The sequence below is a fragment of the Phalacrocorax carbo genome, chromosome 1 (assembly GCF_963921805.1).
Source record: "Phalacrocorax carbo chromosome 1, bPhaCar2.1, whole genome shotgun sequence".
In the NCBI taxonomy this organism is placed as follows: Eukaryota; Metazoa; Chordata; class Aves; order Suliformes; family Phalacrocoracidae; genus Phalacrocorax; species Phalacrocorax carbo.
In genome coordinates, this window is record NC_087513.1 from 216,047,179 (window position 1) to 216,074,779 (window position 27,601).

The window sequence follows — 27,601 nt, forward strand, 5'->3', positions numbered from 1 at the left end:
CTATTCTAGATCCCGTTAGTATATCCGCTTGCCTTCAGGATGGTGTGCCTAACCTCAGATGATAATGCACGGTGTAGAAAAGACGCCATTTGAACATTCATCCATGTAAGTTAATTCATGGTCTCTTCACCAGGACAGGCCTCAGTCACACTCCAGTTAAAAATTACCACTTCAATCTCTTGGAGAAGAGGGAGAACAAGCTAAATGACTGCACATTATTTTAAAAGACTCATTCCTTCTCAAATCCCAAAGAAAAAAATGGAAATTATTTGACCCACGCAGACCAGAGCCATGCAAAGGCACCAAGGGTGGGTCTTCCATTTTCTCTCATTTGTAGCTACAAGGAAGATGGAGGTTCCCTTTTTACACAGAGTCCCATGGAGAGGACAAGGGGGGATGGACACAAGTTGCTCTTGGGGAGATTCCGATTGGACACCAGAGGGAGATTGTTCACAGTGAGGCCAGTCACCACTGGAATAATCTCCCCAGGGAAGGGGTTGGCTCGGCCACGTTGGACACCTTCAAGAGCCGTCTGGACAGGGTGCTGGGCCGTCTTGTCTAGGCTGGGCTCTTCCTAGAAAGGTTGGACTAGATGATCCCTGAGGTCCCTTCCAGCCTGGCATTCTGGGATTCTGTGATTTATTTTTGACCTATTCCTGTTATTCTATTCATGTTTGTCTTGCACAGAAACTGCTAAGCCGTGCTGAAGCTTTGCGTAATATTTTTACAGTTTAAACTCAGGTGTTCAAATTAACCCTGCCGTTCAGCGATCTGAATCCGGCAGGCACCGAAACCTGGGCCTTACAGAGCTAAGTCAAAAAGACACAATCGTGAAGCCACACTTGTGAAGCCCCGTGGGTTTTCACTGACTAATTGACACTGTTCTCATCTGAATCACCACTGCCTAGAACCAATTTTGTATTTTTAAACATAAGCACTTGTATTTTTGTATATTTTTTGAACTCCTAACCCTCACTGGAACCCCACTCTTTCGATAAGATGATCATTGTGGATCAAATGAAGTTTTCATCTGGAAACACCCAACCTGTTGTGAGTTAACGTAACTCAACAGTTTACCTGTGCTAATTTTGCCTAGGCCAAGCATTAAAAACGTGGACAAATGCTTCGTAAGCTGCCACCTCTTTGTCGGAAACAATATAGCTGATGTTGAAGGGAAAGAATTTCCTTACATGGGTGGAGGTAACAGGACAAAATTAGACCTGACCCTGCCCCACCCAGACTACAGCCTGGAAATGAAAAGATAAGGAAAAGTTTTAAATGAATAGAACAAAAATCATTGTGTTCGCGGAGTGATAACTTCGCTGTGAAGCCCTTGGTATTGCATCACAGCAATGTGACATATTTTCCTGTTTAATAGTCAGGGGAAACCCCTCAAATAAAAAGGGAGATCCATATCATAGATGCCTTCTCTCTGTTTTAAGTAACCTATTAAAAATTAAAACTAAAATCTTATACCAGCCTGTTCCTATTTGCATTAAAAACCCTGTTTTATCTGTCCCTGACCTATTTTGTTCTGAAAGCAATCTGTAACCCATTAAGAAGAGGGACTCTGTTTTTCATCCCATAATTTCTGTAACGCTAGAATTCTTTCTTAACATTAAACCCCCCCTCAATATAAATTACATAACATGCATGCTGAGTGAAGCTTTTTGAGCGTTTGTCTTTAAAGCTTACGCCTATAATCCATTAAATAAACAGTGCCATCGCAGGGATGGTGCAGTCTGGAACTTCCAGCAGAATGATTTTGGTAAATGAGACTCCAAGTGTTTTAATTTTTATTGGAAAATACCTCAGAATATAAAAAGGAACGCCAAAAGGAAAGGTACAATAATAATTGTTAACAGGAATTATTGCTATTAAGACAGTAGCTTAAGCATCCTCCCGGGTCTCTGAGAGACTGAAAAAAAAAAGTAGTTCTTATCTATTTTATCCAAAGTGTGGCAAAGGATCTCAGAGTATTTGACGGTGAAGGACAGAGTACTTTAAAAACTTGTCTAAAACTCAGAAGTAGTAAAGTCAACAGCTTGAATCAGCTGGCTCAGCTGAACTCAGCAGTATTTGGATCAGTGATACGTAACAGCATTTGTCAAGGACATTGGGAGAGAAAGGAAGGAAGGTCAGGAAAACCCATCCTTTTCAGTTAACAGTTACACTCCATGGTGATTTTCCCTTAAAAATGCTGATTCCTGGTAGTAATTTATTCTAGGCATCCATTTCTCCTAACACAGAAGAGGAGCTTCCTTTCTTTAAGTCTTTTTCTTTTTAAATTCTTCCATCACTGTGGTTATTTGTCACTGCTGAAATACCCTTCTTCTCCATCAAGACATCCTAACATAAAAGTAAATCAGGTCTGGGAGTATTTGTCAACAAAATGCGACTTCTATATATAAATTGCTACAAACCCAAGATCAAAGCAAGAGAAGCGTCCCTGAACACCGTGCCTGCAGCAACCCTGTATCTGCTGACATAAAACTAGAGCGAGCTTCTGCGTTCCTTAGTCATCGCAGTGCTGTAGGAACAACTGTCTGCACCGACCACGATCCTGAAGCCTGACTTTAAAATGACTGCGAGCCTGCTGCCTAGCCCACCCTTCGCAGGCTTGCCTTTTGATAAAAACCCTCTTCTTCTGCTAAACCGGGCCTGCTAGTAGAGACAGCTGCAAAGACAAGCTCATGACACAAACCTACCCTCTTCTCTGGGTCAAAAAGTTAGTGCTGGATATCTGCAGCCTACAAGGAGAAAGGACCGTTTAAGCTTAGCTCTGTAAAACCAGAATTTCAAGTTACACAGTAGTGCAGCCCCACAGGTTGCATCCAATGCACAACAGTGCTGAGCTAAGGCCATAAAATTATTGGTGTCCCAGGTTAATCTTGCACATCCAGAGCTGCTGAGTGATAAGCCTGCTTTATAGTGAGCTCCTGATCCAACTCGCTCTCGGTGAAGTAACACCAGCTAGTTCTGCCTGTGAACATCTGGAATTTAGCGGGGTCCCACAAAAGGGAAACATGACTATCCTAAAGAAGATACATCTGGACAGAGCGAGGAAAACTTCTATTTAATTTGGGGCAGGCAGCTGCTACTCAAAATGCAGAGCTACAGAAGCTGGGACCAGTCCCAAAGAGGCAAGCGTAAAAAGGAGGATGGGACTGAAACTCTTGGTTTTCCTTAGACGACTGCTGCCACGCTGTTACCTGGGATGTGAAGGGGGAAAAAAAGCTTTCTGAGTAACAACAGGGTCCCACCAGCATTTGCTCCTTACCCAACGTTTGCATCCCTGTGCAGAATATTGCTCATCTGCTCACGCTGGTCCCTTCAACGCTTTGTAAAAATTGAATTCTGCAGCAAACCCACTCTATTGCTACTTGAATTTGCCAATTAAAACTGCTTTTGACTGCTTCCCCTGTAACGTGGCATCTTCAGCTCGACTCTGGAAGTATTTCAGTAGGTACCAACCCTAAAGTAGAGGTGGACAGCCAAGCGTCCTGGGCACCTCAGCTGACCTCAACTCCTGCAGCTCTTTGAATGTCAAGCGTCGTCAGACAGAAAGTATCAGCTAAAACAACCAAAAAAGAGTAGTAACTTGCAGCCAGTCTCACTTTGCTAGCTCTTACTGCACTCAGAGCACTCTTCTACCTCCACAGCCGCCAACCTGTTCGTATCTCCTTGAAATAAAGAAGGTTTTGGCCCAGTAACTCAAGAGCCCCCACAGAAAGATCCTCTGCCACCTCTCCGGCTTCTGCTCCTTCTTGTGGTTTCATAGAAAGGAATTTTAAGGAATTACTCTGTCTCACTGTACTGTCGCTGCCAAGCTAATCAGCTTCTCCTGTTTCTTTATTTTTCTTAAATCAACATCCTGCACGACCGCCTGTTCTTCAGAAGTACATTCTTAAACAGCCAGCCGTGAACAAGGAAGCAAAAGATATTCCAGGGACGTATCCATTCCGCTCAGGAGCAGAGAAATGATAAAAAAAACTGGGAATGAGCGAAAATAAGAAAAGCAGAGCAAAAGGTAGGAAGAACCTGTGATGGAAAAGGCTGCAAAAGGTCTGAAGTGTTTATTTAAATCAACAAAGGTGGCAGAAGCTATCTTAGTTTCCTCCTCTTCTGCCCCCAACCTAGAGAAGGAGCTTTCATCGTGGCAAACGTGGGAACAATAAACACTAGAAGACAGCAAGTGCAAACTTCTGTTTGCTTGCCTTTCAGCTCAGTGCTCATAAACACACTTTGCACTTTCCCTTACCCCAGAGCTTTGTATTTTCTAGTGTCAATAGTTTTGGGCTTGTTTGCAAGTTCTTTGTTTGGTCTCATTAGTCACTTGATGATTGTTCTGCACATCATTTTGTTCCCTTACAATTTAGGCAGGGTCATTGTTTTTAATGACAAAACCTTTGTTGCTGGTGCACTGAAGTCTACTCCGAGCACAGAAAAACACGGAAAGGCCGCCAGCAGATGCCCATCACCCTCCCATCACCCTCTGCAATCCAGAGGCCGAGTCCCTTTAAAACAAGGATAAGCAAAATTCATAATATTAAGTACTCCTTGTAGATTTGCCTCCACACAGCTCATGGTAGCGCCGCGTAGTTGTCACATTTAATGAGAGGGTCTGGTAGGTGAGTGCAGGCATCGAAGGAAATCTCCTTTGGGAATTTTTCTTCTGTATTTCTTTGGCAAAAATTCGCTGCCCCACAAGGCAGCCAGCCATGGGAGTTACCTGACGAAGACAGCATGAAATGAACGCTTCAGGGTTCAAGAATAATTCCACTTAGATCAGTGGGAACACCCCGGTGTAAGACTGCCATAAGAATGGAAAAATCCAATCTTCAAAAATTCGACTGTATAAGGCTTAAAAAAAACGCGGAAGATGAAAGCAGATTCTTTATAACCTAGAAATGCACCTACTTTTCCCAAGAGTTTTTAAGTGTCAACTCCCAAGACTTCTTGGACCTATTTTGCTTTTTCTATCATAGCACTGGAATAAATCCCAAGGGGATCCTTCTGCCCGCATGACTAATTTTCGTAAGTTGCACTGGTGCGATCGTCTTTGCTTTTGTACTTCCTCGTTATTGGGGGATAAAATAATCTGGGCTTGAATCCAGCACTTAAGAAAGCTTTGTGGCAGACTGTCACCATCACGTTACCTTCAGATCTGAAGAGCACTCCATACTGTTCCTGCCAATAATATTTGGCTTCCTGCACGTGGAAAAACGTATATTTCAAGCGTTCAGCATTTCGCCGCTGATTTCTGCTATTCAAGGATTCTTATGCTGACCACATCATCATCATCATCATCGTCATCATAATGACTGCTGAGCAGCAGTGGAGTATGTGGTATGCCTAGCAATTGCAGCTGGCTTTCTCATTTTTTCTTCAGTAGGAAAATGTACCCAACAATGATTTATTTTGTTGCTCAGTTTAAAAAAAAAAAAAATTTTTTTAAAGAATTTGGAAGGTAGGTTAAAGAAATGAACTTTGCTCGAGAATGGGCTAGAACCATGACGATCCTTAGCTCCTACAGGATTTGATGGTGCACAAACAGACCCACCTCCAAGAACGCTCTTGAAATTTTCCTTACTACAGACTTGCACTGTGTCCAAGGTGTGGATTGACCAGCAAGTCTCCACAGAAGCCCCGTGCTGCAGACGGAACCTCCTTGACTCAGACACACTAGCTCTTCCCAATAACTCTCAAAAACTTCTGTGTTCTACAGGAGCAGAGGCTGAGGAACAGAAACCTTGAACTGACACAAGTCTGCATGTGAAAATGCATTTCATACCAAATCCCATGTTTCTTAGTAGTTTAAAATACTCCCTTGGCAGATAAAACGCATAAAAAAGTGTAAAAAAAAAAAGAGATACGGATCATATGCGTTCCTCATGAGCTTTTATTTCCTCTTTTGCATCCTTCCATTTTACAACAATCTATTTTGCCTTTGCTGTTTTGAGTTTTGGTTCAGTTGATTCAATCTCCGTGTTATCATTTTAACAGCAGTTAATTTTTTGCCCAGTGTGCTTTTCATTTACCTCTTCAAATAAATCTGCTGAACAAAACCTTTTCTGCTCCAACAGAGGCTGTTGTTCCCAATTGCTGGTGGGATTCATCACTTCCATATGGGTTGGTTTTTTTTTCTGCACGTGGGTTTAAAGTTACCTGTTGCTCCCAGCAAAGCGTTCAGTGAACAGGCTTTTCGGAAAATGTTCTTCTCAGTTTAGCGACGGCAATATTGCAATATTAAAAACTTCAGTAAAGTTTATCTATTACTGAGCATCTCAGATTCTTACCCCGCCGAAGAGACACAACCTGCAGTGTGACGCGGTCCTACAAACGTAACATTGCACGCTCTAATCCACCTCACAGAGGGGCTTTTCGGGATAATGAAGACGTTTTCTAACTCAAATTAATATGTTTTTTAAATTTTATACTAAAATGTCAATTAATTAAATGGTATGAAAAGGGCAGAGCATATTTCCTACGGCAAACCCCAGGTTCCTGAAAAGGCACTCTGCTAAAGGACTGCTAAACACTCTTTACCAGTCATACTAAGATTTAAGGACCAAAGCACGTGAAACTATTTTTAGGAATTTTTGTAATCGACACAAATGAGCAACATGTTCTTAAAAGGCAAATGGCTCAGAGTCACAGTACCGCGATTACTGTAATAATTATAGAATCACAGAACAATGGAAGAAGTTATCTCAAACAATAAAGGAAAAAACATCACCGGGGTATGCCAAAGGTACAGCAGCTGCATTGCAGCACAGAAGATTAATTCGTGTTTCCCAAATATCGCTCGGGAATTCCACGTGCCAATTATGCTTTATTACTTTTAGTAGTCCATTCTCATTTCTTCCCAGGGGAAACCGGCTCACAAGTTATGCATGCACTCCTTAGAAGCACCAGTGGGCCAGGAGAAAGATAATTTTAGTCTGACGTCTGTAATTAAAAACATTGTGAAAGGTTTCTCCCTTTTAAACAGATCCCCACCCCCACCCCAACACAAAGCCTGGCACGGAAAAACCCGTTACAAGCCGTATTCCTAAAGAAGTATTGATGGGTTCCCTGGTCATACCATTGTCTCCAGAGGCTGGCAGTATTTTCTAAGCTTCTACTATTTGATACACGGCAGCGATGGGTAACAAAAATCAACAGAAAGGTGAACAAAATGGGATCCGGTGGTGTTAAATTATCTTTTAATTAAATCACTTCTTAAGCGGAGCCTGACTGGAAACACCTAGATATATTCCACTCCCATAACAGCATTCAACGAACATAACTGTATTAAAGTAAGCTTCTTTTCAAACTTATTTCAGCAGCGCTGCACACTCCATGATCAACGCTCGAACCTTTTTAGAAACGACTTAATTTCGCAATAATACTGCTCAGATGTCCTAACGACACTACGTGGTCAGAACAGGCAAGCAACGCTTAAATCACACAGGAAGGGGTGTCCCAAGGATCCGGCAGGCTCGGGATTTCTTTGATACAAGGCTGTCTTTAATACCTAGCCTTTGCTATTAAATAAATGGAGATGTTCACCGAAGTTAAGTCCCTGAACACCATCTCTGATTCCTCTTGTAAACTTGAAACGGGCCTTTTAGACCAGACAGCAGGGTCTGTGCTAAACGCGAATGTCGACACACAGGATTTCGAGACATTCCTACCTGAAATCACATATGCATTCCGTGAAAATACACCGTAGGAATCCAAGCGAGTGAACGCCCACTGAGAAGATCGAAGCATGACAGAAGTGGGCCAAATATTAAAACTTGTTAAATTATTTGGGTATACGCAGTCTCAAATATTTGTGAAGATTTTACTGAGAAAAAAAGACGCTTCTCACTCAGATTGGCCATCTTCTTTTTATCCACCTTTTCCTTAGGACTCTCATCTTTTTAAATTTCTCTTTTATTGAGTTGAATTCTCATCTATTAAATTAAATCCTTATATCTAAGGTCTAATATAAAACATGGAAGGATTTGATTACTAGAAGTTGAAAAATTTTATTTCTAATACTCCTTAGCTTGAACTAAAAAACTGATTTCTGTCTCTCTCCACATACCTGGTTTTACACTCTCGTCAAAAGTAGCTTCTCCAAATAAATTTAGGCACCCAAAAATCAGGATACTGTCATCATTCTTTCAAACAAAATTTCTTCCAGTATCTTTAGATCATTTTCAGCTCCCGTAACTTTGAGTTATGAGAGACTAAAGCCCTTGAACCTAAGCATTTAAACTTTCCTGAAGTTTCTGAAATCCATTAAGATTTTTAAAAGGTACTAACTGAAGGGTGCTGCTTGATGCTTCCGGACGATGCTGCTGCCGAGGGGAAAGCGAGTGCACCCACAGCAGGCGGGTTCTGATGAAATCAGCTGCAGTGAACAGGGTCTTTCCCATTAACGATGAGCAACACTGGGTATACCAGAGAAATATTATTTCTTTTAATTAGCATTCAAATCCTACGAGCGGTTACCTTAGTGCTTCAGTAATTTGCAAAGCATTACAAAATAACAGCCTTGTTCAGTTGGACTACACCGTTCCAGCTGGTCAGTCGTCCGGCATTACAGATCTCATGGATCTACTGGTAGGGAATATTTGCTTCCCTTCCATGACAAGGGGGTTTATCCTAGCTCTAAAGCATTTTTAGCAGAGATGGCAAGTTGAACAGATGGGATTTTTTTTTTCTTCTGTACAAAAACTAGCAGGTAGGCAGACAAATCATATTGCAGGGCTCCCCCTCCTCCTCCTCCTCCTCCTCCTCCTCCTTCTCCTCCTCCTCCCTTGACCGAGCTTTTCGGCCAGCTTTCCAATCAATTATCTCCCTAGCAATTTGTAAATGCTAAATAGGAATTTCTTGCCTCCTAATGCCCTTCAGTGGCCCAGTTCCGACGGCACACGGATCAGCTCCGGTCATTTCCTTTCAGAGCAGCTCACAGTGAAGGAACAGTTCTCTCTTCCGACACCAGCTGCACACCCCATTTATTGCCGACGGAGCCCTGAGCTATTTACTGACCTCTCAAAAAGAAGCCGAAACGCGATGTCGTGTTGCCCTTTGAGCGTGCGCAGCAAGCCACGGCACCTGTGAAGGCTCACAAGCACAAACTCAGAATTCAGCCGCGGGAAGGGATCCCAAGGCAAGGAAGTTTTCTAACGACTGTGCCAAAAATACAGCCCAGCCAGCCGCTGTCCACGCAGGCTCCGACAACTGATGACCAGCTCCTCACCTCCATCCATCCCTACTAGTAGATACCTCCACTGAGACCAGATAGACTTAGGTTGAAAGAGAGAAGCAAAGCTTCTGAAGCTGGAAGAGTGAAAAACATCTCACAGTTTGAGAGCCGCACCCTACGCAAACCTTCTCAATTCTGTACAAACTCTTACCGGGTTTGCCTCCCTCTGGGGTGGCATCGAGATGCAAGAAAGTAATAGATTAGAAACCACTTTTCCAGTAACTTTTTTTTTAGGACCCAATTACACTTCAAATTCAGTGTGACATTTTCCATCTCACACTTACTGGGCTTGTGCTATTTTGGGTCTTTATCTCCTTCTTATAATTCCTCTACCTCTTTCATAAGTTAAATCACTCAGAAACGTTTTCTCCTGCCGTTGACGTACGAGTCACTGCATCAGTCCTCAGAGTCTCCATCAAAAGATGGTCATTATAACATGTTTGGCCACCTTCTAAATCGCTTTCTGTGTTCCTCGTAGATAAAATCTACAGCAAGACTGTGCTTGAAACACTTTTTAAAATTTTCCTACCATTACTAGAGGCTTTCGTAGAGGATTAAAACCACCTCATCTTTGCCACTAGCTCCAATGCGTCCGGACGACCACTTCCAATTTGCAACCTATATTGGCTAAGTTTCATCAACAATGAAGTGTCTAGCAGGACAGCTAGACAAGTAGATATTTAATTTTTGATGAAGCAGCAGTTATTCACAGAAACCTCTGGATTTCACTTTGAATCATCCAATGGTGCATCTCAGTGTTTTTCAGTACCAACTCTGTTATCCCTTCAGTCCTAAAAAACCAGGCTGGGGGCACAGGACAGCTCGTGTCTCACACAGAAAAGTCCTACAGACTGCCATTCAACTTATACATATTAGTAGTCTACAGTTTCAATAATGTTTATAGTTTAATATCTCATTTAACAGGACAAAACCTGCGCACTCGCATTCAATTTTTAAAACAGTACGTGAGCTTTTCACATAGATTCAATGTAAATACATGTAAATTCCATGTAACTCTCTCACCCATTCGGTGGTTACAAGTAATAGTAGCCAAAAATGCTGAGGAAAAGAGACTCTCTTCTCTTCCATCTCCAATTTTTCAAGTGAATCCGGAGTTGCTAAAAACAAAAACCCCAACCAACCAAAACCCCATGGATGATCTGTTTGAGACGTCTGTCTCCATGGCTTCTAAAATAGGAATGTTGCGTGTTTCTAGTTAAAACTGTTCGACCTAGTCCCACCTGCCTCCCAACCGGAGCACTCCAGGTGCTTCCTGAGGTTGGTTATTTCTCCACGCTAGCTACAGAGCGGCTCGAAAGCACGCCGGCTGCTTTCTGGCAGAGCCAAGTATTTCAGGAACCGTTCTTATTGTATTACAGCAGGGCTTTGAAACAAGATGGCAAAGTTTCATTTCCTGTTCAAAATGGGCAGTTTTATGACATTTGAAAGCCTGATCCAAATCCTAAACAATTTCTCCATAAAATCTTTAAAAGCCCCCCAAAATAAGGGTTTTCAAGTTTTCTGTTGACTCCTTAAACTGGATTTCTCAACAAGACCGCCAGGATTCCTGATAAGTACCTCCTTCCCGATCTTAACCCTTGCACTGCTTTCCTTGTGCCCGCTTCCTGGCAGTGATTTTAAGGGGTTTTGGCTTTCCAGTCACTTTCCTTGTTCTACTGCATTGCATTCAGCCTTCAGCGCTGATTATTTCTCTTTATTCCTTCCCAAGTCGCTCCCACTCACTGCATCAATGATAGCTTCTGATTAACTTTCTCATATAAATACATCCGTGACTACTTCTACATAACCACCCGCACAGGAAATACCTTTCATGAGCCTCTGTAAAATCACACAGTATTTCACAATCATCTCTTTTCTAAAGGTATTTCAGTTCAAAACACCAGGGGAAAACTCGCTGACAAGCCAGAAGCATTATCAAGAAATAGTTTTATTATCCCATGAAAAATTATTATTGTTTTAAGATAATTAAGTTGGCCTGATTTATATGTTAGGCTTTGCTATGCTCTGTCTTTACACTAGACACTCCGCACCCACGGAGGAATAAATACTTAGCCCCCCTGGAAATGAAAAGCCTTTTTGGACCAAATGCTCGAACGAGGAATAGTGGCTAAAACACGAGGCGAGACAGAGCTGACTGTCACCAGGCCAACGTGACCGTCGCTCAGTTTTTCATCCGTACGACAGAAATAGTTGTGATTCAGACCCACGCTCTCGTCTCGAGTTAGCTTGGAAAGGCTGCGTGATGAGTAGCGGGATCTCCCAGAGTGCAGGCGGCGGATTTGAAATCAAAACTATTAGATGCTGCCACAGCCGGTGGTGGCAGCACCCCTCACTGTTGAGGCCATCTAAACTTCCCTTCCCTGTGATTGTGCCAAAATTACCACCAGAAGTGGTTGTCTTTCCTCTGAGAAGCTTCTTTTCACTTCCCTGTAAATGTTTACTCACAGTCAGCTGGAATATTAATGCTCAAAACTGTAGTTAGCGCATATTCGCTAGACTGTGAAGGAGCTAAAGTTCTCCAAAGCGGCGCTTAGGTATCAGCTGGGAAGTGGGACGGATGAGCATTTAAGAAAAAGCCTGAACAAGAGAGCACAATTTTGTATTAATTATCCAACAATTTACGCACATCATAATCGTACTACAAACAGGGCCTTATTAAACAAATTAATTTCCCCAAGGTTTTACGTGCATGTATGCACACAGACGGACGTCCCCGGAAGGGAAAACAGCGCCGTATCAGCTATTGTGAAGCCTACAACGAGCGCTTCTGGAACACTCGTATCATGTGTTGGGCAACTGCTTCCCTTCACTCATCCTCCATTCATTGGAATGAACATGAGAAAGCAACGCACACTCATCGACCGTCTGTAAAGGAAAGTTACCGTGCCCATCTGATACTGTAGATAACGCAATCTAGGCTGGCTTAATTGTAATTACAAAATATTTGTGGCTCGCAGCTGACAAGAGCGGGAAGTGAAACAATAGTTCTTTCGCTTACATCAATTCCCTCTACATTTTAAAGGGAGTATTACAGGATCTTAAAAGAATAGCTAGTACTGAATTAATAAAAGAGATTTATAGAAGAAAATAGAAACCTCGAGTGACTTCAAAATTATTTTATCTTAATGCTATTTTTTCATTGAGGACATAATCTCCATCTTAGAAAAGTAACTCCCTGGGTGCTTCTAAATCATTCTAAGAAGCATGAAACAATAACGTGTACATAAAATGATTTCTTACAGCGATAAGATTGGTTCTGCTTGTTCTGGAGCCTGCAGAAATATGCAAATGTCAGCCATTGATTTATACAGGACACACGCTGGCCGGCCACTGCTAGGATAACATTCCTGAGACAATTTAACACCTTCGGCTAACGTCAACTTACTTTTCAAGTCAAACGGAGTCACCGGAGGAAAGAACCGTCTGCCATACACAAGCTATTAGTTTCCAGGCATAAATCAAATTATTAACTGAAAACCACCAAGTCTTCAAAACTTGGGTCGTTTTTATAAAAACTGCCAGCTTCAGCTGAGTTTCATTTGTACGAGTCACATTTGGAGCCTGTATTTACATTTGTTTTAAATTATCATTAAAAGCGCTCCGTAAAAGTGGTGGATGACGATGCTGAAAACACGGACGTCAGTTCAGCTTCACAAAAATTCCCAACAGTTCTCATAAAGAAAAAAGAGGGTTCATCAAAACACGAATATTCTAGCACTGCTGGCTCATGCAGTTATTCCAGTTAATGGCAGAAAAAAATCCCCAGAAAGTGGAAGGTAGGGGTTCCCAAGCAGGATCTTTTTAATAGAAAATGTTATTTCAAAGAATCACAGAATAATTTAGGTTGAAAGGGAGATATCAGTCCAACCTCTGCTCACATCGGGTTGCTCAAGGCTGCTTCCAGTCAAGCTTTGAATGTCTCCAAGGTATGACGTTCCTCCCTTCCGAGGCCCTGCTTCTGTTTGACCACCTTCATGGCAAAACCTTTCCCTTACATTTAATGTGAATTTCCTGGGTTCCAGTTCGTTCCCTGCCCATGATGCCATCACCTCCAAAAAATAAAATAAAAGCCTGGCCCAGTCACCTCCATACGCTCCCCACTAGGCACCTGTAGATCATTAAGACTTTTTAAGCCTAAGTTTAAGACTCCATTTCCTTCCTTGGGCTGAGCAAGCCCAGTTCTCTCAGTGCCTCCTCCTTCACCATGTGCTCCAGGTACAATACGCACTCCTGGTGCTCCCTTGCAATGGCTCAACCACTGCTCACGTTAATCCTCATGACTGCCAGCTCATTCCTCAGGAGACAGCCAGACCTCTTCCTCCCTCAGAACCCTTTAAGACAGCGCTTAAAAACAGGTGAATATGTGGAAAAGGTAAACAGCACCTGTAATTTTAAAAACTGATCTCTCAAATTAAAAAAGCACTGCTGTAACATGTTTCGGTATCATCGCCCATGCATAAGTAAAGACCAGTTTCAGGGAAATTACGTAACACGAAGTTTCTATTTAAACCTGCCGTACCACCACAAGAACTCCGATCGAGAACAAGAGCCAAGTTATACAACTGCACTTCCTCATGCCACGCAAATTGGAAAGTACAGAAAAACCAGAAAAGGTGACTGATACAACAATATCAAAACCCTGACTGAAATCAGAAATAGCAAAGCACACTGGCTTTTGACACCATTCCTCCAACGCAGCCCTCAAACACCAAAGGCCGCGCTAGGTACAATACGAAATAAATTTAAGACGACAAAAAAAAAAAAAAGCACCAGGGAGCTTTATTTAGAAATACCTTACTGAGATTTTTTTCATTGTTCATAAAACATATATCACTTTATACAGTTCTCCAACATTAAGATCGCACTCGATTGCTCATTGTTTGGTGAGGTTTCTTTTTGGGGGTTTTGTTTTGTTTTTTATTATACCCTACGATACCACTCAGGATCCTTAAAGAGTGATTAGCTACGAAGGTGACCGTATGGCTGGCATCAACCACGAAGCTCCACTGATGACGTACCTCCATAAAACACCTTTGAAATCTTAAGGCAGATTTTCCTTAAAGATCTCAACACTGAAATACAAGCATTGCAAGGGAAACCCTTGAGAGCAACCGATTTTGAAAACGTACCAGAGAAACAAAATATTAAAATATTTTACACTGTGTCAAAGACCTTGGTTTTTGCGAAGCTCCAACGAGACAGTCCTGAGCCCCACAAGTCGCACGCACACGCGAGCACCCACCTCCCACAGGCTGTCATGGAATAAACGGCTGTGACGATGCTCATGTCATCTATAAAAGTCTAGACTTTGAAATCAATTTAAGTTTTAGTTCTCCCCGTCTACTAAAAATACACCAAGAATTATTTAAAACGTTTGTGACGCCCCCTTGGTTTTAGATCAACATTTCCTCATTATAAGTTGCTTTGGGAAGTCATATTCTGAGGTGGCTCGTGACAGGAACTTACAGAGGAGTTAAGAGCAGAGCAGTAAAAAATTAAATGCAGCAATAATAAAGTTTCTAAAAAGCCCAAGTATCAAAACAGCCCTGAATTTACTTCAACCATCATCTTACACTTCCTTCTGCCCCCAGTTTAACCCGCGGCCGTCGCCTGAGCACCAGGCAGACAACTTAGGCTTAAAAGGGTCTCCAGGCTGAACCTCAGCAATCAGGTGATGGCAACTGCTCCTAAGCAACTTGTCAGGAAACTGGTAAGGAATAAAACATTGCGATGCTTTAGTCTATGCTTTTTTTTTTTTTTTTTTAATTTCCCTACAGAGGATGAAATGCAGAGGTCAGGTCTGTGGTGTAACTTTGTTATACCCAGATGTAAATTCTGGACATAAAGGACAGATACAGAAGAAGGCAATAGGCTTAAAATCTTTTCCAAAGGGAGATCTAGAATGATTTTGCTTCTTATTTAGTGGTGTCATGAGTAAAGTAGGATGGCACTGTAGAAACAATTCTCGATTCCTTTAAAAATGCTGGAAGCATTTTGTATTTTCACCCTGTTTTGTTTGTGACGGCTTTCACGGCTGCAAACACAGGAGAGTGAATCATTTATTCTTCTCTCCATAAAAACGTTGCAAAATAAAGCAACGTATTCTAAACTACAGACAGTTGTCACAAGCTGGATGTCACCAGGAATCCTGCCAATGGAAAGCTCCATTTGCTGCCTGTTACAGAGAACTAAATAAGGCCACAACATGTATTGGTGATTCGTCTGTCACAGGACAGTGCCACAGCAGCATTTCTGAGTCAGGTACAAGGAACAAAACCAACACCGGCTTCTTCCAACCACGGAGTAGCCTAAGGTGTCTCTAACTCAACACACGTTATGCTTTCCCAACAAGAGTTGTGCAAATACCTTATGCCAGCATAAACCAACACTCTTACTGCAAAAATATCACCACCCCTCCTTTCTCTTAACACTGGTATGAACTTTTATTGGATTTAATTGCTTATAAGCCACGGATGAACACGCTGTTGTCCACGCATTAACGTTACCCGTCTGCGTTCAGTTCAACTGGCACAGGATGCAACGGCCAACCTTTGATGGACGCATCCTATAACCAACTGCAGTGTTTTGCCCTCTTGAGTAAGTAGGAGTCAAGGGACGTGTAGCAAAAGAGTTCTTGACAGCTGGGTACTATAAAACTGAAGGCATAATTAATAAATTATAACTTGATTAAATGCGAACAAGAGTTTTTAAGAGAAGTCACACGAATTGCCACCTTTGGATCAAGTGTCACTAAGACAGACCTAGGTTTTAGCAAAGTGAAATAGAAGATAATTTAATACAAGAAGAAAACAGGTAGCAAAAGACAGCTTATTTATTTTAATCCACTATTTTTCAATGTATACAAGTTGACGTCAAAGTTAGTAAAGTTTCAAGGTTTCTAGGAAAGCGAGCGCTGTCTGCACACGCAGATGGTCCCAAGCAATGGTTTCAGAGAGCGCTACGCTACAACTCCAGCCCAAAGCCAGCAGCAGGCAGCATTTCATGGCCAGAGACTGGTTGTGTTCCAGCCAAGCCAACCTTGGCTTCGAACGAGCTGGAGGCCCACGACTCTCTCACCAACACCACCCGCACAGCGCAATTCTCATTCCGGAAACAACCACCCAATTAAAATGAAAACCTATGAAGAAATTGTTTATGATGAACACAAACAGAAACAGCCACTGAGACATTTGTAAATAAGCATGAGATTTACTTTCTTGCACAGTAATAGGTAGCCGGCTGAAATTTCTTCACAGCTTTTCCACTGCTAAAGTTTTTATCATCTTTGGGTAACTTAACTAGAAAACCATATAAACTTCAGCTCTTTCTGAAGAGCAGGGTCTGGAGCACAAGTGTGCTGGGGGGCGGCTGGGGGAGCTGGGGGGGTTTAGCCTGGAGAAGAGGGGGCTGAGGGGAGCCCTTCTCGCTCTCTGCAGCTGCCTGAGAGGGGCTGGAGTGAGGGGGGGGCTGGTCTCTGCTCCCAAGGCACCAGTGACAGGGCGAGAGGGAACGGCCTCAGGCTGCGTCAGGGGAGGTTTAGGTTGGATGTGAGGGAAAATGCCTTCCCTGCCAGAGGGGTCAGGCCCTGGCACAGGCTGCCCAGAGAGGTGGGGGAGTCCCCGTCCCTGGGGGGGTTCAACCACCGTGTAGCCGTGGGACTTGGGGCCATGGTTTAGGAGGCCTGGGGGTGTTGGGTTGGGGGTTGGCCTTGATGACCCGAGAGGTCTTTTCCAACCCTAATGATTCTGTGATTCCATGATTCTTTAGCGAACTTCATACTGATGCACTCCAAAGGAGCAGTACCAAGCAGCCATCATTTTATACCTAAATGCCACTTAAAACAACTGTTCTAGACAAAGATGTAAGCTCTGTCTTTAAAACCAGAACAAAATTGCATTTTTTCCACTTTCCACATGATTTCAATGGCTCTATTGGAAAACTCATCCGGAAAGAGCAGACACTAAATAACTGCGTAAGCCCTATGATCTTCAAGATGCTACTGATTCCGCTCAACAATCCCAACTCATTCCTCACAGAAGTCAGTCTTCCAGTTCAGTCTTCCAGTTCGCTTTCAAATGGGGCAGCTGGTGTGGGAAGTGAATTTTTCGGGAATGCTTAGTTCTGTCTTTGAGAGTCTTGGTCAAGAGAGAACCAAGAAGAGAGAAGCTGAGTATCCGCAAGAAGGCAGTAACTCCAAAGGAGAAACTTGATGTGTTTTAGAAATGTGGACAGACCTGCAGAGTTCAAACAGAAGACGAGTCTGATTCTGTATCAGTTCAGTGGCAGCTGAATGAAGAAATACTTACAGACAGCAGAGTGGCCACCACTACAGGAATACCTAAGGGCTTACCAAAATTAAGATAAAAGATGCATTTTTAGAATGGTAATCTCAAGACAAAAATGAGCATGTTTAGCTGAGACACCACAACTGTATTATAGCATGTAACACGTATCGGGTCACACCACCACTCAACCTATTAGAACAGGAACTGTGCTGCCTAGGAAGGGTGTTAATACCCTTTGGAAACACCTCCTTCCCTAGGGATGTTACCTACAGGAAGGATTATACACATTTAACAGACAAAGTCTCCATTTCTTTATCCTTCACTCCATTTTCCAGTTCGAGCATCCTTCATAAATGGTAATGGCTATTCGCAGTTCTTCATTCTGCAGGCAGCAATTTTCTCCCCAGCTGGCTCTTCTTCTCTTTTTAACGTGAATTTCATGTGCTGTTTAGTTGCCTGGCCAACCAAAATTGTGAGGATCTTACTACGGCTCTTGGTCATAAGCTTAACATTTGCTTATGCTGAACAACTCTTCACCTCCAAATCATCACCGTGCTCTTCAGCTCCATCTCCACATTGTTGATGCTAAATCATTATGCTAAATAGTCATTTCCTCAGGAGGTTAAAGAGCACGGTTCCCCCACGCATTTCAGAAGGAGGAGACTGGTGAGAGAGAAACCAGGACCTTGCCAGCAAATTTCCTTCCCTTATAAAACCCAAGTACTCACTTTAATTCCACATCTTCTGTATCTCTTCATCAGTTATTAATCTATGAGAAAACCCTCACCGCCCTACCTGTCACACCACCGTTCTTTTCCGTAAGCAGAGACTGAGTGGGAAGTCTGTTGAGAGCTCCCGGCAAATTTGAGACGTTAAGTCAGATGAATCACCCTTCTCCCCAGGCCGACTGACTCCTTAAAGATCTCTTTTTGCAGGACGCTTTCCCTCGTCAAAAAATCACGTTGATTGTTCCCACCGTATCGTTTCTACCCACGTGTGAACTGCCTCCGTTCATCACCACTCCTTTCATCAGCCCGCCTGGTAGGGCAGTTGCATTTCCTCATCTAGAATTCACAGGGCCCCTCCTGGAGCCCTTTTCAAAGGTTGGGGCACACTTGTTGCTTTCTGTTGGCACCGAGGTGGGTTTTAGCACCTGATTACACACTGTTGTTTATATTTAAGCAGTTTCATGTTTGAGTTTACGTAAGAGCTCTTGGATGAATGCAGTTGGAGCCCGGTGATACGTTACACTTGATTTTCCCGAGGGTTTTCACTCCCTCTTCTAAAAACACATTCAGCAGCCATTTCAATTTGAGACCCTGCCTTGTCTTACTCTCTCCCTTGCTCCAAAGAATGACCCCGCTGCAAGGACACGCGGGTGTGCTCCCATGTGTTTTTTGCTCACGGACGACAGTGCAAAAATCCCGAATTTACAGTTCTTCATTAAGAACACAGTTGTTTATCAGACGAGGAGATCCAACTACTATAAATATCTGAGAGAGATGCAGAAAAAGAACGCTGAATGTTGTCCTTCCCAAAGTAATTTGGCTCGATGAAAGCACTTGCAACTTAGGTTTTCAGCAAACCACAATTATTTATATAGAAGAATAGGTTCCATATCAAAAAAAGGTTCACTTTGAAAAAAGCTTCAGAACAAGCTCTCCAAAAGAAAGGACTGGATAAGAGGGAGCCCAGTAGCTGAGTGAAGAAACCACCACGGATCAGCAGCAGCTATAGCGACTGGACCCCGTGCAAGCAGAACGTCCACGGCCACCGGCACGCACGCAGAGCAACGGAGCCAGCATGACTTTGTTTTCCATTATTGTACTTTTCAGCCTTTCAGAAACAATTCAACAGTTTTTAGTTTGATGGTTTATTGTAACTTATTAAAAAACCCACGCTGCCGGGGCATCCGCAGGTTTCTCACCTGCCAGTACAGAAAACCCGCACCTTCCAAGAGACATAAATGTTTACGGAAACTCAACGAGCTGAAGATGCTGCCTGGCTCACCATGTGCTTAGTTTGGAATACACCCGAAATGCAGCCAGACATACAGAGGCGACAAGAATCCCTCTGCAGGGTTTACGGGCCACGGCCCCAAGACCAGAGCAGCCATAGCCTCCCAGAGCCGGACACCATTTTACCTGGGCTGTCTGCTCACTTCTTGAATTATTTCAAACAACTGCTTTGTTTGGTTTCTTGCGAACACACTAAATTCGCTTCTGGCATTACTTCCAAGTAAGAGCATTAACTGATGACAGCCAACCATGCATGTAAGTATGGAATTTCCTTATGTAAGCATCAATTAATAATTTTATCTCCAGTATCATGAGGCAATATTTACTTTGCAACAATTTCCATGTACTAAACATTTAGCCGGCACAAATATTCCCATTTTACTAATAGAAAAGCACAACCGCACACACAGACAGAGCGAAGGCAGGGTTGCTGCCTCAAGGACTATCAGCCCTGCATTGCCCCTGAGATACCCAGCTCTGATTTAGCCTTCCAAGTCAGATATTAGGCACAGCAATGAATTTGTAGCTCAGGCTGTAATTTACTCCAAGAGGCACGCACATATTGCCATAGAAGTGCTTACCTCAGCCAAGATATAAAGGATTACATATAAGAATCCCTCGGAGGCCTCGTTTGGCACTCTCATTTTCTATTTTGGCTACCTGCTTTTCAGATCAATATTTTTTATTCCCAGTATGCAAAAGCATGCTGGTAAAAGAGTGATTTGCTACCATACAGTGGCAGTTCTTCGGGGAAGCCATTTTAAATGCAAATTACAGACTTCTAAGTTGCCATGCCTGATTGCATCACCTGGAAACAGTCTGTAGCTAGCAAATTTAAATAAACTTTGAATACGTCAATACATGAAATGCACCTACATAAAGCAAGAATTAGCTTTAAATATCTGACTTTAAGGATTTTCCAATTTATCCACAACTATCTCAGTTACAGGAATAGTGAACGTTTCAGTAATTCTAGGATGATATTAAAAAATGTGAGCAATCATATTTGAACTTTTTAAGTATGTCATTTCCTATGAGTTCAAGTATCTACTCTTGGCTTGATGTGGCAAGCTGCCACGCGTGAGTACAGCAAGGCTGATTTGCTATTCTCTAAAATTCATAGTTCGAAACCAAGATATTTCATGATTATGTTTTCATTAATCATACCAGCAAGAAATGTTCTGATCAGATAATTGGATACAAAACAAGGATTATGGGTTATGCTGCTCAAGAGCTAAAAAATCTCCAGCTTCCTTAAGGCCGACTACAATAGGAAATACAGGTCTTAGTTTTACAAACTTGATTCCTTTATCCAAGTGAGTTTTTCAGGTAAAAATAAAGGTGACTGCTTAGCTTTGAGGCTTGACAACCGGTACCAAGTATCCTGCACACTACTGCAGGATCTATCTACCATACCACGCTGTCATTGATCGCAGCATGTTAGAGAAGTCAACGTTGCTGTCGCAAAGCGACCCGAGATTTTGTACTTCACTCATTTTGCTTTCCAGGTTTTCACACCTCCCAGCTCCCGTACCTAAATTAGCTTCCTTACCTTCATAATGTTTACTAAGTCTGTTTGATAATAGCGATCTTGGTGTGCATTAGCAGCTGCTAAAGTGAGAAGATAATCATTCCTTGCATGGATAGCCTTGGAATTACACTCGGATCGTCGTGCTTTTAACTACAACGAGAAACAGAAGGTAAAAAATAGGTACTAATGAGAAGTTAAATGGCCAAACATGTATTAATAGCAAATTAACATGCATATGTAAGTACTAATATAGTCAAAACTTTAAAGGATTACTAGCTTAACAGATTTATAAATGGTAAGGGGATTTCTAATGCGTTTTCCTCTCATGCAACCATCATTTCACATGCGGGCCTCAAAGAACAGTTGTAACTCACACTAGAAAAACTTTCCTGGTAAACTTGGTCCTATGTAACTCTGCACTCCGACTGCCAAAGGAGCGCTCTTATCTCATCACTTGTTCTAACAATATACCTTCCAAAACGGCAGTCGTCTCTAGATTCCAGACTGCTTTGGTCATATGCCTCAGGAAATCAGCAGCAAAACGCAAGTTTTTCTTATACTCACCTTTACACTTGCCTTCTGCAAGCTTATTCTTGACTGAAAAAGACTAAGTTTGGACCTGGAACAGAAATTAACAGAAGATATTTGGATTCATGACAGAGGAATTAAAGAAGTACTTTATTAGCTATTTGAAAGACGGTGGTTTAAAAAAAGGAAATAAAACCCAAAATCAAATAAATAGCTATTTTCATCTGAACAATACTGCAGGATGAATCTGCCCCAAAATTCCCAAGCTCAGGTTTTTGGTTGGCATTTTTGTTCCTTTGTTTGGGGGTTTTTACTTTCTACAGGTATTATAGAAAATATATCCTATATTTCCTCATCCAGCCCTCATAAAGTGAAAGACACAAGAATTCTCCCATGAAACCATAATTTCTTTTCATTCCCTGAGAAAAACGCTGAGTCATTTATAAAAATAAAAACAAATAAATTTGCAAAAAAAGGGGGCGGCAAACTCCCGTAAGGCAGGCCAAACTCCAAACTGAAGACATGAGAGTTGCTATCCTGAAAGGAAGGAAATCGACGGCTTTAGGATGTCAAGGCACATAAAAACCTAAAGTCTCAAAAATTAATCTACAAAAATGGGAAAGAGCGTGCCATCCCCTCTCCCCTTCCAGATGGACTGATACCAAATTTGAGATCCGTGGAGCAAAAACAAAGCGAGCAGCCTTTAGTATCAACAAGAGCAGCAGCTCACGCACTGTCCTTTGGAAATGTCAGTTTAACTTCCTTCCTAAAGAAACCAGCGTGAATAAGTTACACTTCACTCTCGAGGTAGCAGCACGCTGGAAATGGTTACAAAAATGTACACAAGCAAGAAGAAAAAAAAATGGCACAAGCTCATTGAAAGCAATTAGCTTCTAAAATAATATCAAGTGTAGAAACTAATACAAGCACAAATCTGCTTTATACACATGCAATTATTTATACATATGCTATTATAAAAACATACTTGGCCTCAATATCAGCTTTCTCCCGCACTGCTTGAGCCATCTGTTCAGTCTCAAAATATTTCTTTTTGCCTTTAGCTAAATCTTTTACTGTCTCTTGTAATTCGGCTTGGATCCTTGTCAGCTGGTCCACGCACTGAAAAAAACAACATTCAGGAAAAAAAACGTTAATGGGGTTTTTTGCCTCCAAATAATACCATCACCATCATTTTACTACTCTTTATTACATTTTATATGGAACGACACTGTCTCCGAGTCACCCCTGGTCAATTATTCATGCCTTTCTCTTAAAGCTGATCAGAACATAAAACCCTATTTCTTTCTTTCTTTCTGCTGCTGTTTAACTATTCAAATTCAACGATAACTTGCAAATTAAACATAAAAGTTCTGAAAGCTTCGGATGAGGCAATTAGTTGCAATAATTGGAATACAATTGGGAAAAATCCAAAGGCAATCTACCGGAGGTGATGTAACAAATGATTAATCCTTCCTTCTCTGTAATACAACAATGCAACAGCAACAAGAACAAACTGATAAACATTATTTTAAGAGCTCATTTTTTCTTAAACTATTTTGAGAGCTTTCCACCAAATAGGATTATGTCAGAAATGGGTGTCATTCGCAAAGAAAATTTAGGGGCTTAACACAGCGAGCTAGTCAAGGAGTGAAAATAATCCCACGTTTTCCGTACGACCCAACCACTGTTAAGACATACATTTTAATGTTAAATAATAATATTCAAAGGAATAGCTGAAAAATTACTGGGTTTGGCTGGGAGTGTGTTCGTTCTCTGTGTAGTAGCTGGTGCTGTGTTTTGGATTTGTGGCCAAGACCGTTAACAACACAGGGATGCTTTAGCTACCGCTGAGCAGCGCTTACGCAGCGTCAAGGCCGCTTGTTTCTCCAGCCAGCGAGGAGGCTGGGGGTGCCCAGGGAGTCGGGAGGGGGCACAGCGGGGACAGGTGACCCCGACTGACCCAAGGGGAATCCCATGCTGTACGACGTTGTGCTCAGCAATAAAAGCTGGGGGAAGGAGGAGGAAGGGGGGACATACGGAGTTACAGCATCCATCCTCCCAAGTCACCGTTACGTGTGATGGAGCCCTGCCTTCCTGGAGATGGCTGAACGCCTGCCTGCTGATGGGAAGGAGCGAACGAATTCCTTGTTCTGCTTTACCTAATAAACTGCGTTTATCTCAATCCACAAGTTTTTGCACTTTTATCCTTCCGATTCTCTCCCCCATCCCGCCAGCGGGGAGTGAGCGAGCGGCTCCCTGGGGCTGAGCTGCTGACTGTGGTTAACCCACAACAATCGCTAAAACATTCAGCAATTCTCCAAACGCCCTATCAGCCTCGAAAAACATTTGTGGGAAAGGATCTATGTTAAGCAGAAAGGACCTACTTAACAAAACAAATGTGAATTATCCATGTCTAGAATTATACTATCTTTCAAAGTGATTTGTAAAGATTTTCTTTTACCCGAAGTAGCTTAAGTACATGCAGGAGTGACAGTTCAACGCATTTGTATTTAATTATAGCTATGACAGACTAGATGTGGTCAGCGAAGGCTCCAGGCAATACTCCGAGGCAGAGCCTCGAGCTAGCTTAAGGAAATCAATTTGCCTTTCCATTTGCCTTTCTGTCCTCCAAAGAGAGGACCCAAGGACCCACCTCTTTTCACCTCATTATCACACACCCCACTTCTCCCATTCAAGGAGCCACATGTTGTCCTCTTACTGAACATCCCCCCTAAACAGCTATGGTTTTTCATTACACCAATTATTAATGCATGTAACTTCCTTCACAAGCATCACAGGACTACTAAGGTGATGCAATCCAACAACGTACATTAGTTTCACTGTATTCAACAATTGCTGAAAATAATATCCAGCCACCTGTAAAAAAGAAGCTTTTTCTTTCAGTCAATAGAAATTGTTCATCTTCTCACCACACATCCTGGTCTCGCTAAAAAAGTCAAATACCTTTCTGGCTATAAAGTACATAAAAATTCATGTAAGTTCACACTAAAACCAGTACTGGATGCGGGCAGAACGATGAAGCAATGGGCTCCGTAAGGTAAGCTTCACGGTGGGGGGTTTGGAGAGTAGCAGAGGGCAGGATTGGGTTTTTTGAAGTCCTCCAAGTATATGATAGAAAAATGAAAGGTAGAAAAATCTGGACAGCTGACAGAGACCTAAAATCATTTCAAAAGAACGGGGGGTTTGCTACATCAATCGGTATTTTGATCCCTGAAGTCTCCTGCCGGCATCAAAAATTAAAATATCAAATAACTCCAGTTGTTAAGAAGATCTTTTTAAAAGCCTAAAATAATCTCGCTTTTGCATCTCTGAAGAATAAAAAATTGTCAGGAGAGTGGATGCCATTTAGGGGTTCTGGGTTGCGTAGACACTGGTTGTATTAAAAAGCTGTTCCAGAGAGCTGACAGGGATGGTTTCTTGTTGCATTGCCTCCGCCCGGCACCATTTTATTCTATTTGCCTTTCAGCCTTCTGATATAGATCCGTGCGCACGTCTGCAGTGGTGGCCACCTCATCTTCCCAAAAGACACCTGATGAACACCGCTGCAGCTCTCTGCCTTCTCGTCCCAGGCCAACATACGAAACCACACATCACTTACGGGATAAGCTTACATGGTCTCTGGGGAAAGATAATGACAAGGGGGGGCTGCTGCCCTCAAAACAGCCTTCTCGTCTGTGTCCAAGAGCTGCTGAGCGAGGGATAGGGATTACTTTTCTTAAGAGGTCAAACATGATCTAGAGGAGACATATTTATTGCTGCTGCTCCAGAGTCACCTTGCAGTTTAGCAATATATTTCAGCAAATTATGAGGTTTTCTGAAATTCTTCCAGTTTAGTATTAAAACAGGTCATAAAAATGAAGTTTCTATAAGGTACCAAGTCGAGGAAGTAAAGGTTTACAGAAACATCTGGAAAAAAAAGATCAGTGAATCATTTAGGTTGGAAAGGACTTACAATATCATCGAGTCCAACCATTAACCCAGTACTGCCAAATCCACCACTCAATCATGTCCCCAAGCACCACATCTACATGTCTTTTAAATATCTCCAGGGATGGTGACTCAACCACTTCCCAGGGCAGCCTCTTCCAATGCTCAACAACACTTGCAAGGAAGACATTTTCCCTCACATCCAACCTAAACCTCCCCTGACGCAGCCTGAGGCCGTTCCCTCTCGCCCTGTCACTGGTGACTTGGGAGCAGAGACCAGCCCCCCCCTCACTCCAGCCCCTCTCAGGCAGCTGCAGAGAGCGAGAAGGGCTCCCCTCAGCCTCCCCTTCTCCAGGCTAAACCCCCCCAGCTCCCCCAGCCGCCCCCCAGCACACTTGTGCTCCAGACCCTGCCCCAGCCCCGCTGCCCTTCTCTGGACACGCTCCAGCCCCTCCAGGGCCTTCTTGTCCCGAGGGGCCCAAACCTGAGCCCAGCATTCGAGGTGGGGCCTCCCCAGGGCCGAGCACAGGGGCCCCATCCCTGCCTGGCTCCTGCTGGCCACACCAGTGCTGACACAAGCCCGGGGGCTGGTGGCCTCCTTGGCCACCTGGGCACTGCTGGCTCATGCCCAGCCGGCTGTCAGCCAGCACCCCCAGGGCCTTCTCCGCCGGGCACTTCCCAGCCCCTCTGCCCCAGGCCTGGGGTGATGCCTGGGGTTGGTGTGACCCAAGGGCAGGACCCGGCCCTTGGCCTTGTTAAACCTCACACAACTGGCCTCGGCCCATGGATCCAGCCTGTCCAGGTCCCTCTGCAGAGCCTTCCTGCCCTCCAGCAGATCAACACTCCCACCCAACTTGGTGTTACCTGCAAACTGACTGAGGGTGCACCCGATCCCCTCATCCAGATCATTGATAAAGACATTAAACAAGACCGGCCCCAACACTGAGCCCTGGGGAACACCGCTCATGACCGGCTGCCAGCTGGATTCAGCTCCGTTCACCACAGCTCTCAGGGCTCGGCCATCCAGCCAGTTTTTACCCAGCAGAGAGTCCACCCATCCAAGCCATGAGCCACCAGCTTCACTAGGGGGATGCTGTGGGAGACAGTGTCAAAGGCTTTGCTAAAGTCTAGGTCGACAACATCCATAGCCTTTCCCTCACCACTAAGCGGGTCACCGTGTCACAGAAGGAGGTGAAGTTAGTGAAGCAAGACCTGCCTTTCCTAAAGTTCTGTTGACTGGGCCTGATTCCCCCCGGGTTGTCCTGTACATGTTGCATGATGGCACCAAGACGATCTGCTCCATAACCTTCCCCAGCACTGAGTTCACAGTGACAGGCCTGACGTCTCATCAAGAGCAACTCAAGTCCTACCACAGTCTTGGAAGGAGATGCTGCTTCTAAGAGAAACTCCATTTTACACGGGCTTCCCAGTGTAATGTTACAAGTGTCTTACTGACTCTGAATTTCAGCGTTACTAAGCTTTTGTCTAGACAGAGGTCAGCTCAATTCATTATTTCTCTGTTTGGAAATCCAAAGGAAAGGGTGAGAGATTGCACTGTATTAACAGTAAGTTTGTTGTGGAGGAAAATTAGTACCGCCAAGTGGATGGTTATTCCATATTGTAGAGAAAGCGTACTGCTGTTAGAATACTTTGAACCTGAAGTACTGCCCCGATAACTGTAATAACTTGTTCTGTTAATTCAAAAGTGGAGGAAAAAAGGAACCTCTATCATTTATGTAATCTAAAGAAGTGGTCCCCACTTCTACTGCTGACTGATAAACACTGAAGCATCGGCACTTGCAGAATAATAAAACTGGAGGTGATTTACCCAGTAAGGACACTATAAAATTGCTATAGCATTGTTTGGAAAGCTTCAGTGAAAAATGATATTTCACAGGACGATACAACAACATGAATAAAGTTATTTCTTCCTCCAGAAAAACAGCTATTGCACATGCTTCTAAGAGCTGCATAATAATTGGCTCAGAAACAAAGAACTCATGTTACACTAACATCTATTTAAAAG

At 43.1% G+C, this 27,601-nt stretch overlaps 1 protein-coding gene across 2 annotated transcripts in view; it reads right to left on the reverse strand.

Annotated features, from left to right (window-relative positions):
• Positions 1–27,601, reverse strand: part of FCHSD2 (FCH and double SH3 domains 2) — a 167,480-nt gene that overhangs the window by 52,051 nt on the left and 87,828 nt on the right. For both annotated transcript variants that reach the window (XM_064441555.1, XM_064441554.1), the window contains exons 6-8: positions 22,613–22,746; positions 21,664–21,718; positions 21,121–21,249 (exon numbers count right to left, since the gene is read on the reverse strand). In XM_064441555.1, the coding sequence (XP_064297625.1) occupies positions 21,121–21,249; positions 21,664–21,718; positions 22,613–22,746 (318 nt within the window). The remainder of the gene's footprint in view (positions 1–21,120; positions 21,250–21,663; positions 21,719–22,612; positions 22,747–27,601) is intronic.